Source organism: Struthio camelus, chromosome 1, assembly GCF_040807025.1.
Source record: "Struthio camelus isolate bStrCam1 chromosome 1, bStrCam1.hap1, whole genome shotgun sequence".
Lineage (NCBI taxonomy): Eukaryota > Metazoa > Chordata > Aves > Struthioniformes > Struthionidae > Struthio > Struthio camelus.
In genome coordinates this window covers 91,459,881-91,476,239 of record NC_090942.1, presented here as the reverse complement: position 1 = coordinate 91,476,239, position 16,359 = coordinate 91,459,881, and the positions used below count along the sequence as shown (strand labels likewise).

At 46.1% G+C, this 16,359-nt stretch overlaps 1 protein-coding gene across 1 annotated transcript; it reads right to left on the bottom strand.

Annotated features, from left to right (window-relative positions):
- Window positions 1–3,830: 3,830 nt before the first annotated feature.
- ZNF697 (zinc finger protein 697) lies at window positions 3,831–6,050 on the bottom strand. The gene is made up of 2 exons (XM_009685168.2): window positions 5,533–6,050; window positions 3,831–5,257 (listed from the first exon to the last, which is right to left on the bottom strand). The coding sequence occupies exons 1-2, from the start codon at window positions 5,609–5,611 to the stop codon at window positions 4,404–4,406; spliced, it is 933 nt and encodes a 310-aa protein (XP_009683463.1). The 5' UTR covers window positions 5,612–6,050; the 3' UTR covers window positions 3,831–4,403.
- Between the last annotated feature and the right edge of the window lie 10,309 nt (window positions 6,051–16,359).

The following is a 16,359-nucleotide window of genomic DNA, read 5'->3' as shown; positions in this document are numbered from 1 at the left end:
TAAAAATAAAAATACTTTTAATAAATAAACTAATTCCCCAGAGAGTTCCTGATGTGCTCCTGTTGATCTTATGGCAGCAGTTTAAGAAAAACATCTCCCTCTCTCTTGGTCAGGGTGCCTTCCAGGAGAGGTTTAGGAGGAGAGGGAAGGGGCACAATCACTTCGGGGTGCTTGCTGCTGCTTTAGGCCCCAGCAGAGGATCAACTGGTTCTTTCAAGCCTCAGCTCTCCCTACAGTTGGGACATGATCCTTCATTTTCTCTGTGCTCTTTCTTCCCCTATGTTGGCCTCTATGGTGTGAGCTATGGTCTCCTCTCTTCCCTTGCACGATCATGCTGCTCCCCTCCCCCCGCCTCTACTCAGTGCTTCCTCCGTTGCCCTCCATTCCCTTCCATGGACACTCTGTCTTTTGCTTCCCCTGCATATACACTCTTATCTCCATTTAGTCCCATCTATGCATGCCTTGTTCTTCTCCATTCCTCTCCATGCAATTTCTGTTCCTCTCTCTTTCCCTCCATACATGCTGTTCCCCCCCATGCATGCCCTGTTCCCCTCCATTGCCCTCCTTGTGTGACTAATTCCCCTCCATTTCCCAAACGTGCATGCCTATTCCCTTCCCCTCCAGGCTCCTCTGTGTGCCCTGCCACTCTGTGACCTTCCATATGTGAGCTACTTTCCTCCATTCCCCATCATGTGCACTCTGTTCCCCTCCTTATGCCTCCAGAAATGCTCCATTGCTCTGCACCTCCTTCCATCCGCACTCTTCTTCCTTCCATCTCCTTCTGTTTGCACTCCATTCCCCTCCATGAGCACTCAGTTTCCCCACATTCCCCTCCGTATGCAGCCTGTTGTCCTTTTTCCTCCATCGATGCGCTCTTCCCTCCATTCCCGTCGTGAGCCAGAGTCCTTCATGGCCTAGCCTGTTCACCTCCCTTTTCTCTGTGCACTTCATGGCCTGGCATGCCCCTCCAGTGCATTTTGTTCCCCACCTTTCTCCTCTGTTCATGCTCTGCTCCTCTCCACCCCCTTCTTTGAGCGCTTTGGTCCATGCTCAACCCCTTCACCCTTGCTCAGCAACTCTCCACATCCCTCCTTACAGGCAACTGCTCCCCTTCATGCGCACTCCATTCCCTTCCAGTCCACCGTACCTGTGGTCTATTGCCCTCCCAATTCTTCTGTTCACTGTTCGTTTCCATCCAATACTCTCCATTTATTCTCTGTTCCTCATGTCCCCCCTATTCGCACTTCATTAGCCTCTGATCACTTTGATCCACGCTTTGTTTGTACTCCATTTCCCTCCAGAACCCTTTCTTACAAACTCTGATCCCCTCCAAGCACCACCATTTATGCTCTTTCCCCCTCTGTTCTCCTGTGTTTGGGCTCTGTTTCCCATCCATCTCCCTCATTCACATCCTGTTTCCCGCCGGGCCCCCCTGTTTATACTCGTTTCCTGTTATATCTGAGTAACAGGATCCCTCAGATTGGAAGGGACCTCAGGAAGTCCCTAGTCCAACCTGCTGCTCAAAGCAGGGTCGGCTCTGGGATCTGATCAGGCTGCTCAGGGCTGTATCCAGCCTGGCCTTGAAAACCTCCAAGAATGAAGATTGTCCAGCCTCTCTGGCTACTTGTTTCTGTATTTTCCTCGTGGTGAAAAAGTCTTTCCTTATGACAAGGTGGAAGCTTTTCTTGTTTCAATTTATGTCCATATTCTCTCACTCTCCCATCATGTACCACTGTGAACAGCCTGGCTCTGTCTTCCTTGTACATCCTTGTAGATATTGAAAGGCTGCTGTTAGGTCCCCACAAAGCCTGCTCTTCTTCAGAGAAAGCTAAGCAAGGCTGAGCAAGCCCCATGGCCTCAGCCACTCTTCACAGGGCAAGCGCTCCAGCTCCATGACCATCTTGATGACCCTCTGCTGAACTTGCTGCAGTTTCTCAATGTCTTTTTGCATCATAGGGCCTAAAACTGGTGCTGAATAGAGGGCAATAATCATTTCTCTCAATCTGGCTATGCTCCTATTAATACCGCCCAGGAGGCTGTTGGCTTTCTTTTCTTTGTTGGCTCATGTCCAGCTTGCTGCCTACCAATCCCTCAGGCCCTTTTCAGCAGAGCTGCCCCCAGCCTGTGTTTTTGCAGGTATTCTTCCTTCCCAGGTGCATAGCTTTGTGTTTGTCCTTGTTGAACTTCATAAGGCTGCTGTTGCCTGTTCCTCCAAACTACCTGGGTAACTCTAAATGGCAGCCTTGCCCTCAAATGTATCGGCTGTTGCCCCAGTTTGGTGTCATCTGCAGACTTGCCAAGAGTGTGCTCCTGCAGGTCCTTGATAAAGATGTTGAACAGCACAGGTCCCAGAGTAGACCCCCTGCAGTACCCCACTTATTACCAGCCAGGTTTTTTACTCATTTTGTTATCCGTCCATCCAGACTGTAACATTCTAACTTGCATCCAAGAGTACTGGGAGATAGTGTCTTGAAAGCATTGCTAAAGTTGAGGTAAATGACAAAAAACTCACCTTTGTTCATGCTCTGTTCCCCTCCCATCACCAAATGATGACTGCCTTCTGTTTCCATCCACTCCCCACTATCCCATTCTATTCCCCGGCAGATCCCACCGATGGAGCTCTGTTCCCCTCCTGTCCCCCCCAGATCCTGTGCTCTTTTCCCCTCCATTCCCCTCCCTTCATGTTCTCTTTCTGTCCAGATATCGCTGATCGATCCGCTCAGCTCTAGCCCCTCTGTTCATGTCGTCTTCTTCTCCAGCCCCCACCATTCATGTTCTTTACCCATGCAGCGTCCTGAATTTGTGGCTGTTTTCTCACCAGACTACTCCAGTAGAGCTTTGCTTCCCTCCCATCACCTCTCTTCACAGTTTGTTCCCTTCCATTTCCCTTCGTTTGCCCTCTGTTCCCCTCCAGACTTCTCATTTCTTTCAGTTATCTCCATTCTTACTGTTCCCCTTCAGTCTTCTTTCAGACACTCTTACCCTCTAGTTAACACCTACGTGCTTTACTCTCTTCCAGGACTGCATGTTCCTGCTCTGTTCCCCACCAGACTTTTCATTCTCCCTCTGTCCCTCTTTACATTCCTCCGTTCACACTCTGTTCACCCTGAGTTTCCTATATTTGCACTCTGCTCAGCTTCCAGTTCTCTCCATTCACACCTTGATCCTCTCCAGACCTGTTCACCCCGTTCCCCTCCAATCTCCACCATTCACTCTGTTCAATTCCAGTCCCCTACATTCATGCGCTCTTCACTTCCAGTCCCACCTGCTGTGCTGTTCCCCTTCAGATCCCTCTATTCACACTTCGTTCCCCTTTGAACCCAACAGATCAAGCTCTGTTTCCCTCCAGGCCCCTTCATTTGCAGTCTGTTTCCCTCCAGTCACCACCATTCATGCTCTGTTCACCTCCAGTTGCCCGTTTTCACTGTGTTAGAACGGGGCGGGAGGTTCTGTGCAGGACATAAGCCTCCAGAAGACTCCAAAATAGTTAAAATTCACAGCACTCTGAGAGTTACTAGTAAACTCCAGATCAGCTCCATATGTTTTCGTATTCACGGTTATCTTGGTTGCCTCCAGGGTTGAAAAAGGCTCTCAGAATGCATATGGAAAAATACATTGAAGGTGGCTACCCAGCCCTGCTTAGAAAAGCAAAAGGCAGTGTTTAACAAACAACAACACTAACATCCATTATTTTTCTAGGCTAGTGGGACTTCATTCTTCTCCTCATTGAAACTGATGATGGGTGAAATTACAGCTACTCTATCACTAAAGTAGAATATAAAGGACAATCTGGGCACACAGAAATAGAACAAGATAGGAGGGAGGAGAATGACCAAAGAAGAGTTTCTATTTAATAGAAAGACCTTTAACACATCAGAGCTGGAACACTACAAATGCATCAGAGAACTGGGACATCTTTGACCAGATTTAGCTAAGCTCCCAAAATATCTACAGATGATGCCAGAGGGAATAAAGGACTCTTTTTCTTCCACAGTTCCATGAGTGACTCATTTCCCAGAACACAGACTCCCATTGCTTGAGCTTACTTTTTGCCTTCTCAGGAGACAGTGAGATCTTCTCATCTCTCCAGTGGCTACGCTCCCAGCAATCAGTTTTCTTATCACCAAATTCTTCCTCCACCGAACTTCCCACTTCTTGCTACACATCCCTTCTTTCAATCCCCATAACAAACCAGTCCAGCAGACAGCAAGCTTATTCCCACTCCTTATCCCCTCCCACCTCCTCAGTCCTAGAACAACATACTTGCACTATGGCAGAGATCCTCTCCTCCCATTGGTGGCTTCTTCCTTCTTTCAATCACCCATTGAATTTATGCATGTATATTTTTTTTTAAAGGCAGGACAACAATGCTCACAGGCCCAAGGGACAAATTGTCCTGCTCTCTATCCCAGGTGGAGTTTACAGTGCTGGGTGAGGTGCAGCTTGTATTGGAAGGTCTTCCCACATTCAGCACACAGAAAGCATTTTTCTCCTGTGTGAATTCTCTGGTGTCTGCTGAGGTGAGAGCTCCGGCTGAAGCATTTCCCACACCTGGAACAAGTATAGGGTTTCTCACCTGTGTGGGTTCTCTGATGCTGAGTGAGCGTTGAGAAATCACTGAAGCTTTTTCCACATGTCATGCATTCAAACGGCCTCTCCCCAGTGTGGGTTCGCTGGTGATTTCTAAGGTGTGAGTTTCGGCTGAAGCTTTTCCCACATTCAAGACAACAGTAGGGCCTCTCTCCTGTGTGTATTCTTCTGTGGGTGATAAGGTGGGAGCTCACACTGAAGTTTTCCCCACACTCACTGCATATGAAGGGCTTCTCACCTGTGTGGGTTCTCTGGTGTTTAACTAAATCAGAGTGCCAGGTGAAGCCTTTGTTACATTCAGTACATTTGTGAGGTTTCTCTCCTATCTGGGATATTTCATGCTGCAGAATATTTGATGTCTGACTGAAGACTACCTCACACTCACTGTACTCATAGAGATCCTCTCCTATAGCATCATCTTGATGGAGAACGATGCTGTGGAGATCTCCAAAATCTATTTCTAGACGAATGCAGTTATCCTTTCTCTCCCCAAGGGGGTCCCTCTTGTGCATTTCTAACACGTGCCGGCGCTGGTAGGTCTCTTCCTTGCTAGATCTCTGGAAAACACTCTCTTCAAATATCTCCAGCAATGTCTCATATTGTTGCACATTTTCAGGATCACCTCCCACAGGACGGTCCTCTTCATTCTCACTCATGGCCTCATCATCTTGAAGAAAGAGAGGCCAGACAGAGAAACAGAATTACAGGTGAGCGTCTACTAAACCTTAGTTTAAGGTTGATATCAGAGGGCAAAAATCCCTTCCATACCCACTGCTATAAGATCACTCCCCTCCTTAATGGCTGAATGAGGAAAAGGTCCAGAAGATGGGAGCGGTGGAAAATTGAGAGTGTGCCTTCCGGAAGCACCGGAGGCTGCAAACTCAGTGCAGAGGCGACCTCACTGGCTTTACTTTACTTGAATTAACTTGATGTGTTCCTCACCTGTGGAGATCTCAGTGAGGAGATCCCTCTCCGCCGTCTCCTGGAGAGCTGGCACCCACAGCACTTCCTCTCCGTCCATCCAGAGACGGCCGGACCCTCTTTACGGGGGTGATCGAGATCGCAGAGCACCAATACTCACCCCCCAATGCCGGTTGCTTGGGAAGGGGTGGCTCGCTATCCCCCCTGCAGCAGATTACCCCTTTTACCTTTCTTCCTGCTCAGGAACTACCTTTCTGCCCTTTCCCTCACCCCGCCATGAGGTAAATTTGAGCAGAGCAGCGCTGACGCAGACACCCGCCGGGCCCAGCGCCCACGGAGGGAGCCCGCGGGGCAGCGGCGCCCCTGTCTGGGCAAGGGCGGCGCGGGGGGGGAGGGGGGAGGCGTGTGGGGCGACCTCCCGGCCGCTCCCCCTGACAGGAGCGGGGGAGGGGGCGCACAGGCCCTCCCCTTGCCACCGGGGGAAAGGGAGAAGGGAAGGTTTGGGGGCAGCCCGCCCGCCTGGTGCCCCAGGGCAGCGCAAGGGTCGCTGCCGCGCTCCCTTCCCCTCCCCTCGGGAGCCCCCCCCTCGCTCCCTCCCGGCCCCACCGCCCCCGGCCGCCCGAGGGAGGCCCTGCGGGCGCCTCCCTGCCGCCGTCCCGCCGGCCGCTGCCCGCGGCGGGAACAGCCGCCGCCGCCGCCGCTCCCGGCGCGGCCGCGGGGGGGCGCGGCGGGAGGCGGCCTGGCCCCGGCGGGCAGCGAGGCCGCCGCCGCCGCCCGCGGGGGCTGGGGAGCGGGGTGGCCGCTGGGAGGCAAAGAGCTGCGGGTCAGGGTGGCTGCCGATGCGGATCCCGACCGAAAATGAAAAAGGAGGAGAAGCAGCCGCGCGCCGTTATTCGGTTTTAATCCCATTTGCTCGGCCTGGTTGTGATTTTCTTTAGGCCGGGCAGGGCCGTGGGGCAGGTTGGGGTCTGGGTCAGCAGGGCCCACGGCAGGGGCAGGGTGGGGACGGGGCTGGGGCTGGGGCTGGAGCCTAACAGCTAATCTGTTAGCTTTCGGGGTAAAAAGGAAATTCGGCGAGAGCTGGAAACCCTCAACTACTCTTTGCGTCATCCTGGGCCTTGGTTTTGCCCCCTTCCTGTGGCAGAGAAAGTTGTATCTCGGAAGCTGCGTAGTCGCACGCCAAGGGCTGCGGGAGGGTGGGGAAGAAGGCAGCGAGGAGCCCTTGCCTCTCGTTTTAAGTCCGTGCAAATTCTGGAGGAGATAGGAGGAAAGGTGGACCGGGAGAATGAGCCTTCATGACCGCCGTTAAATCTGTGCCTAAATCGCGGCTAGGTTCAGACAGCCACCCAAAACAACTCGGTGCAGTGTCTGCGGTAAAAGTGCAACATCGTTAGTCTATCAGAAAGTCTTAGGGAATGGGTTCCCAAACCAGTTACTGCGCTACTTGGCGGTCACTGCTTTGGTGCATGCTCTTCCCTGACAATAGGCACGCGGCAATCAGGCAATTTCAAAGGATATCTTTCAAGGGCTAAGAGCATGACCGGGCATGCATACTGCAAAGCACTTGATTTGCTGCAAGGTTGCCTTTCAGTCTACTTCGCAGTCACTTCTTTATATACGCCCATGCCTGATGGGTTAGCAAAGCGGCTACAGTATAATCAGTAAGTACCTTAGTATTTTTTAAATTAGCTGACCAGTACTGCTGATCTAATCTAATCGGTTTGTTGGCAATCAATAAAGCAAGCTAATGGTTATCAATGGAACTGCACTGTCAGCAGGATCACGGTCAATAAGAAGGATTTTTTATATATACATATACATACAAATACATATATATATTTAAAACTGGGAAAAAGAAAACGCTAAAGCTGATTTGCTGGAAAAGTATTATTTACTCTTCAAGGATGCAGGCAAGGGGGAAGCAGCAAGCAGTGCGTTAGTGATACTTACGTGCTACAGAATAATGAAATACTTCTCCTTCCAACAGGTACAAAAGCTGAAGTTGAACACCACTTACTGATACCAAATATTTTGTCTCCAAAGGAACAGATATTTGCTTGCTAAAATGGGCCGGGGACTCTGAGCTATTAATGCTGATTTTTAATAGATTTTGGAATACAAAAGAAGTTCCACAGGAATCGAAACAAAAGCAAATACCACATTGCCCTGTTATTTCCATGGAAATTGGAAATACATACCTGGCATTGGTCCAGAGCAGTATTGTACTATCATTAATATAAGATAAAATCATTGGAGGACAGCTGGATAATAAATGCCAGTGAACACGTTTTTATGAAGAATGCACCTTGTCAAACAAGCATAACATTGGAACTTTGTGGACATTACAGATTTCAAAGACAACAAAAATATTGCTTTATTATTGGATGAACTTGATTTACAAGTGAGCACTTTACACAATCAATAGGCTATGAAGTGAATTAGTACAGACTAAATGATAAGAATCCCAAAGTCAATCTTAACTTTCACAATTGCAATCTTTAAGTCAAAACTGTGCTTTTTTTTTAATACTTTGGCTCAATCCAAAGTCGTAGGCTTGGTGCAGAATAACAATGTGAAATATTTCATATGGTCTCTGTCTCTTAATGGTCTGCTAAGGATGTCTACAGGCCTGTTTTCTCTGAGTACACCTGGCATCAATGGGTTAATCTGTATCTGGCTCTTTTAGATGCTCATTGTTAAGGAAATTTGAACTGAAACCATAACATTAAAATATTAAAGAGTGCAGGCACCCACAACTTAGAAAATGTAAGAATTAAGATTTTTCTTTTTGGGGACACATACATATTTATGACACAATCTGTAAATACCAGTTCCAATGATACGTTTTGCACGGGACCCCTGTTTTACGCCTGATGGCGTTTAGAGAATGAGAGATCGTAGATCTGTGCACCCCTTCAGCGTGCAGCCACATGTCAACTTTACTGCACCTTGTCCACCTGCTCCTAGTGCAGCATTATAAGGAATCTGGAAAACATTTAGGGATTTATCTTCATACCCACATGGGAGGTAGGAAAAGTTGCAAAAACTGAGGACTGAGGCACTAGCCAGCATATGTTAACAGTGCAGTCTGTTTGCACTATCATGGTTTTCAAGTGGGGAAGCCAAGAGAAAAAACTGATACAACCTATGCAAGGCAAATTGTGGGTCCCTGCTGGATCCAAGTAAATATGAGTTCCTTGACTAGAGACCCAGAGTTTGTTGTACCTGATCATCTGCTTTCAGTGGTGCAAGGGACTGTCGCACTCACTAGCCTTGGATTCAGTGGTACACACCCTTCTGAGAAATGGGCTTCAAGTGTTTAAGGGCATAGACATGACGAAGGTACACACATGACAAAATATACTCATTTGGCAGCTTAGGGGAGCAGAGAGCTCTGTTAAGTCCAAGGTCTTTGCATCCAAATGCATCTGAAAGATCAGTCAGCTATACAGAGTGATGGGAAGAGCACGTGCGCATGTGAGGGTGGCACTGCACAGGAGCCAGTGCACATGTGGGCTTTGTATACTCTACATTCCCAGCTGGTTTAGGTGTGTTCTTAGTCTGGCTCATTCTCGCGGCTGAATACACGAATATTTTTTATCAGAACTCTAGGACAGTTCATTGATGTACAGGCCAGAAAAGCTTCCACAATATTTGTTCATCAGCCCTTCTAGTAATTAGTCCATCTGCTACTAGGCCCCTGGTGCTGACTAGAAGGGCTGATCTCTCTTCCACGTGGACCATTACATCCACATCACCTCCTGTGGCCGCAGCTTGATACAAAATAGTAGTCATTGCTACTGGTATCTCATATGGCACACTGATGAAGAAAGCTGTCTACCTGAAGCTGGGCAAGCAGTTCTCGACGGTCTGTTAACTGCATGAATTATTTGAGTCCACTGAGCACATCATGTTGCAGCTTCACTTACAGGCAGCCACAGCTATCAAAAAAGGTGAAAAGAGGCATTTCTTCATCAAGTCTTTCCAGCCAGAGGGAGTTTTTAACATCTAATAGAGAAAAGACATCCACCTTTGTGAGTCTTCAGAGGTACTTCTCAGTTGTTTGTAAAAGACACCATGATTAATGAGCTGCAAAGTGTCAATACATAGGTGAGTTTGCCTGGCCTGTTAACCTGTTGTTAACAGGCTCCAGACCCAGTGTGTCACCCATATCCCTTCTCAAGGACTCTCTCCTTCAGTAAATGTCAGCCTGGCTTGAAGGTCTTTCTTTACAAGTGATGTTGTAGCAGTTTCACCTCAGGATTAATTACCAACTAATACTCTCCAGAAAGTCATCCAAGCCTTTTCAAAATTATTGCAATAGTTTGTAAGGCCAAAAGAGACAATTAGAGCATCTATTCTTACTGTCTGCATAATGTATTCCATAGAGTTTCACTCCCTTTGTCCAGTGAGCCTAATAGCTTCAGTTTATCTGAAACACATAATCCAGAAAAGCATCCAGACCTCATCTGTAGGTGCCCAGGGAAGAAGAATCTATCACGTTGCATGGTGATTAATCCTTCCAGTTGTTAAAAATGTATACCTTATTTTTTAATCCGAATTTGACAGGGTTCAGTTTCTGGCCTTTAAGTCTTTGTCTGTTAGACTGAAAAGCCAATGAGAACTCTGAATTTTCCCCCAGTGAAAGTACTTACATAGTCTATAATCAGGTCATCCCTTTATCCCTTTTTGAAAAAATTAAATGTATGGAGCATCTTCAGCTTTTCATTACATGCTGTTTTCTCCTTCAGATAGTTTTGTGTCTTCTTTTCATGCTTTCTCCTCTCCAATTTTTCAGTTACCTGTTGAAGATGTGGTGATTTCAGCAGGAGTTAGGTATTCATGTTTCTGATAATCCCACTATGCATCTATATGCAACTTTAGGCATATAAGTATTTTTATTAATCTACACCAAAAGCAAATTGTATTTTTACATGTACTTGGCCTTTCCACACACTTTACTTGTAAATACTGATGAAATAGGAGTCAGTGCATGCCCGCTGCTGTGTTAAAGACAGCCACTCTTACGGCAGGCTTCCTTTAGTCCATCTTGCAATTGCTGTTTCTTGTCTGTAAGGCTTTTGAGGTAAAATCTGGCATGAAATGTTGCACACAGAAACTGCTGGCACGAGCTGGTCTTCCTGGTCAGCCACAAGGAATAATTAACACATGAAAACTCTTCTACTTTGAGCACTGCATGTTTTACTTGTAAAGAGTGGTTAAGGCAGCCATTTTGCAGCACACAAGTTTTCTCGCTTCTAAGGACTTACTCACTGCAATCTTAAATTAACTAGTTACATATTTAAAGAGAAAATAGCTACTTTTACAATTACCTCATTTACCTTCTATTCTGTGTTCACAGTGTTGCTATAAATGAGGGAAGGAAAACAAGAAAAGGTCACTGTGGGAGTTTGGTAAGCTCTCGTAACAAGCACTGTGCTATACAGGCTACTGCAAATTGGCCAGGTCTCACTGCAGGACATAAACCCCAGCTGGGAACTCTTCCTCCTTGTTGTACTTTCAGGGTCACTGCGCTTGTACCTCGGCTCTGGAAAACCAGCAGGAAGCAGGCAGATGCTCAGTGCTCTGAAATGCATGCTGCACATCAGGAGCCAGGCTGTTTGAAGGAGAGGTACTGAGCCCAAAGCTTCCCGAGGTAATGGTAAGAAAGGCAGAAAGTGGCCCCCAGGCAGGTCTGGGTGACAACCCAGTGTAAGGATTCCCAGTGTTCAGATTTCGATCTCAGGCAAGGAATGTCCCAGACCGACCGCTGGGTGGGGTGCATGCATAAACCTTTGCTTTTTCTTGCATGCCCCCTTCCCAGCAGTTCCTGGGCTAGGACAAACAAGGCAGAGTGAAGATCTCATCCTAATACTTATTCCTGGGTGGCGTCCTTTGCCTGGAAAGGAAGGAGTTAATGGTCAGCTATTTGGTAGAATTAATATTTGCTTTACACAATCTAAATGTGCTGGCTCTGTTACTCTGTGCCTCTTATTACCACAGGATGGTATCTTTAGTGGTAGTTTCCCCTCACTTGCTCTCTGAAGCCTAATTTAATATTCTTACTACTGAGTTTCTGTATTTAAAAAGTCTGTGCTTTTATGACATCTAACACAGCCCAAGGTTGCTGGTGCAGGCTGCCTGCTACTGGGAATGGTACATTCAGGCAAACAAAGCCAAAGGATTAAACTGCAGGTCCAGTATTCATGCAAGTATTCATCTCACCCCCCTCCCACGTTAACATTCTTGTGTGCTTTGCAGCCGCTCTTACCCGCCAAGATTTCAGCGTGGCTTTTGGGGAATGGCTTGAGGCATCTATGTCAACAAAAAGTTTGTGCAAGTCACTGTAAACGTAACAGGGGCGCCCTACCACCAGCAACAACCCTTTCTTCCCCTTGGACAGAGATTACAGCACTACCACCTTGGGTGCCTCTGCCACCTAACTAACTGCAGCTCTGATCACCCTCCAGCTGCTACCTCACAGCTGAAATCCCACCATCTCCACAGGGGTTACCAGATTGCCCCTCGTTGCACATACTGTGTGGCTCCTTCCAGGAGAAGAGATCTTCACAGCGTTACAATTCCTCATCCCCCATCATAAACCTACCACCATCCCGTGTGTTGATTTCCTGAGCTGTTCAGGGCAGACGGCTATGCACCAAGAGCTTGGCTTGGTCTGCTGAGCCCCGCTAGCTCCCGAAGCAGGGGACTTACCACACTGCACATCCTGGAGCGTCAGCAGCATCAGGCATTGCACACACAGAGGTGGGTAAAGGATGTTCAACAGACTAACAGGACTTCTTAATATTTAAATGTCACCATTCTGGAAGTTAATCTCATACTATTGAATCTGAACCACGACTTCAAAGTTTGGGGCTGACTAGCCTCGATACGCTTGGACTGCAGAATACAGCATCAAGCTGAGGAGGCTGAGCAAGGTGGTACCAGCAGCAGAATAAAGCCAGGCACATCAGTGCCTGTTCCAGGAAGAGAAACTGGCAGAGAAATTTCGACTGCAGAGATAAAATACAGACTTGCAGAGCAGAGCATCTTTCTCATGCAGCTAACGAGCATCAGGTGCTGAACGTAACCTGTGCAGAGGGAACATCGCCATGGCCTCTGTAAAGGGCTGACATGTTTTCCCCATAGACTTTTGCTCTCCTCAGAACTAGTATGAGAAGGAACTGGAGGAACCTGGGGCAGGATATAGCAAGGTTTATTTAGACTACAAACCTGGGGAAGCAGTATGTGGGTATTATTTAAGTTAATAAAAAATCAGTGTAACAAAGTCTCCTGGATGTGGCAGTAAATTTTTCCCTTTGTCACTGAACCCATCAAAGTCTGCTTCACAGAGGGGCATTTGATTCTGCAGGTTGGTGACTAGTGGGGATTCAAAGATTTGAGGGAGTTTTTCTCTTAGAGGAAGTTTCCGTTTCAGCTAAAAAAAATCTATTCACACCTTGAAAACCTAACCTTGCTGTGACACGAGTAGGAATACAGTGTCTAAGTTGTCAGGAATTTGGCATAAGGTTTTAGCAGGCTTTAGTATTAGTCTGATATAAATGGCTGTCCAAGTGACACTGGGTCCTAAGATTTAACCATACTAACAGCAGTAATGTATAGATTCTTCCTCACTGAAGTGTAGGAAATGCATAACTGTGTCAGTGCAGATCTGAGAGTATACTTGCAAAAATGGCACAAAACTGTCAGGGTAACCCCTTGATGTAAATGTTTATTAGTACAGAAATAACCCACAGACATAAAGCACCTCAAGTAATAATAGGACGTGTAACCATATAAAGCACAGGATGAGCTTATAACAAAAATTACATACACAAAGATGGGCAAAACAAAATATCAATACATGCAACAGATGGTACCTTGGAGAATCTCTCTCCCAGGGCAGGGATGATCTGGTATCTCAACCTATGTTGCTGTCCAAGAATCATTGCACAAAGGAGTTTATTTGTGGAAAAGTACCTTATTTTGTACTGTGCTCCTCTTTTCTATTTCAGTATCATATTCTTTGTTCCTTATTCAATAAAAATCGGAGATTGGTGTCCTATGTTAATAGCACTGTGTATCGACTGCACTCTCTTTCTCATTCAGTCACAGCAGATCCAGTGCTGAAAGCTGAACACATAACCATGTTAGGCCACTTAATACCAAATATTTTTTGAATGTCTGTACATCATCACTCAAACAATGTAGCAAATGTGAATCAATTATTCCAGTCCACGTAGATAAGAAAGGCTGTTTTTCTGATCCAGTGGCATTTTATACTCACAGTGCACTAGAAACAGATGACAAGAAAAAGGAAAAGGCTTTTGTAAACTGAGCCCTAGATACAATAGTCCCATACGAACTCTGCAATGTGGGACAGGAAGGGACCTCCTATGTCCTTAATGCACATCTGTGAAATCGCAGGCAATGACACTACATCATTCTTTTCTTCAATAGATCAACTTTTTTTTTTTTTTCTTAACTTGCTCTACTTGTTGGAGAAGTCTCTTCTAGGACCTCATGGTGGTCAGAAACCTGTTTCAAATGTCTAGCAGAAAGTTATTCAATAATTTTTTATACTCAGTTATGCATGGGTTCTTTTTCTTTTTGATTGTTTGGTTGTTTTTGTTGTTTGGAGGGTTGGCGAGGTAAATTGCCAGGTTTTTTTCCTCCAGGAAAAAATAGCTTTTTCCTCTCCCAGGATATTTAACTACTTGAAGTGTGTGTGGACAGCAGTTATCCCCTCTGTCAGTCTTCCATTTTGCCAGCGTAAACCCTTCTTCCCACCTCTCGATACAAGCTTTCCATTCTCTGGTTAACCTAAATACCCCTGTCTTGTAGCTATTCCACTGAGACAAGCCTCCTTAAATATGGGTGATCGGAACCATACACCATATCCCAGTTGTGTTCATCAGGCTTTGTACAACACTGATACTTTTTTAGTTTCATCAGAAATACCCTTTTGATGCATGCTGGCTTTGCATACACTGTGAACCTTTGGCAGAGCTTGTTTTGCACACTAGCAGTTGACACTGATTGAATAAGTGACTGGACTAATTCACAGGGGGAAAACCCATCTGTCAAGGGTTATTAAAGTACAAAGATACCACCTGTGGCTCAGAAAGTCCTTGAGCTGCAGATCATTTCAGGATGGGAAAGAACCTTGAAGAAGTATCATTACATACTTGCCTTGTTCTTCTGTACTTAGTTCCCTGGGAATCTGCTCTTGGTCACTGTTGAGAGCCTAGCTTAGATAGACCTTAGTGTTGACCGAGCACAGCCACTGTTACATTTCCATCTGCTTTTTTCACCAGGCACTGGTGATCTGAGTCATCGTGGCTGACTATACACTGAGGTCTTTCTCAGTTTTACTGATTTCAAACTGACAGCATCCCAGATTAAAGTGAAAAGTTTTGTTTCTAGTCCCTGGAGGAACAAGCTTGTCTTTGGACTTTTTCAATTTCCTCTGTCTTCTGCTGTGCCTCTTTGTTGACAATCCTTCCTGGCCTTCTTCTGCAGCAAACAAATTCTTTTTGCCATTACACAAATGTACCAGGGTGCAGTGATGTTCAGTAATACACCTAGAAGTTTCTTTTTCCATGTTATACTTCACTGTCTCCCCTTTATACAATTCCTTATCCAGTGTGCAGTTCTTGTGTTCATCTTCATATTTTCAAGACAAATTAATTAAGATTGCATATTTATTGAAGCTCAGTTAGACAAGATGAACCATATATCCTTCACCTGTAAATCACTTATTTCATAAAAAGCATGTATCTGGTTAATCTGGAAACTTCTGTCTTTGGTATCCCAAATAATTCTTTATCTTCAGTGATTCTTCTCTTCAAAATACATTCTGTGGCCCAACGCGTAGGTAAAGCTAAACGAGCAGCTCTGTAGAGTAGAGGTTTTCACAGGAACACTGGGCATGATCCACACACTAGCCATGGATGGGTCTATCTGTCCACGTGACCAAATAAACTTGAGAAATCTTCCTACATCTCACCTCCTGGAACCTGCACACAGGCCTCTATTGCACGTGGTATATCGGAGTTCTGGTATCCACTGATATTCTTTGGGACTTCTTCCACTGATTTGCTTGCTGAAGCTTCAACATTGATAGGTAAGGAGATGGGTACACAGGCATATACGGTACCAGCTTGTGGAAGAAATGACTGAGGGACAGTCTTTCTTTTTGTAGCTGTACCAGTACTGTAAGTCACATGGGAATACTATGTGATTAGGGTGATCCCAATACCAAGACTCTATGCTCTTTCTCAGTCATGCAGCAACTTATCCTTTCTAGTTTATAGGGTAACAAATAGACTTTGTCATACCTCTTGCCTGTAACTGCTTGTACAATGGAAACCCTAAAAGACAGAAGGTAACGAAACTGTTGGTACACAAGGACACATGGTGCTTTTTTTTTTCCCTCCTCAATTCCCTCCCTGAATTTTTACCTGCAAAGTAGCTTGGCTATGTGAGTGACTGCTCCCCTTAAACCTGTTCACATGGGAGTTTGCTCAGCCCGAAATATTTTTGTCAAAAATACTCGTTCTTCATATTACAAAAAACACCCCACTAAACTTCAAGTAAACAGTGCCACCTTTACACATCCCACATGCAGACTGGCATAAGTAGAGTAACCTTTCCTTCCCAAGGCACACAGAGTGTCTATGGCTTTGCACCAAGAAAAGCCAACTCCTAGAGCTACAATATGAAGGCTAAAAATACCCCATATGCCTTCAAGAAGGATTCATTTCAGGATTTTTAAATACTGCTAAATAATGTGAATGGGAATAGGAGACAAAAACACCCTATGCTTTGCGTAAAGGCACACGGTCT

Excerpts from the sequence above, each read along its gene's own strand:
- ZNF697 (XM_009685168.2), bottom strand. The coding sequence starts at position 5,611 with ATGGACGGAGAGGAAGTGCTGTGGGTGCCAGCTCTCCAGGAGACGGCG. Across the intron at positions 5,258-5,532 it reads CCTCACTGAGATCTCCACAG|ATGATGAGGCCATGAGTGAG; the intron begins GTGAGGAACACA and ends TCTTTCTTCAAG.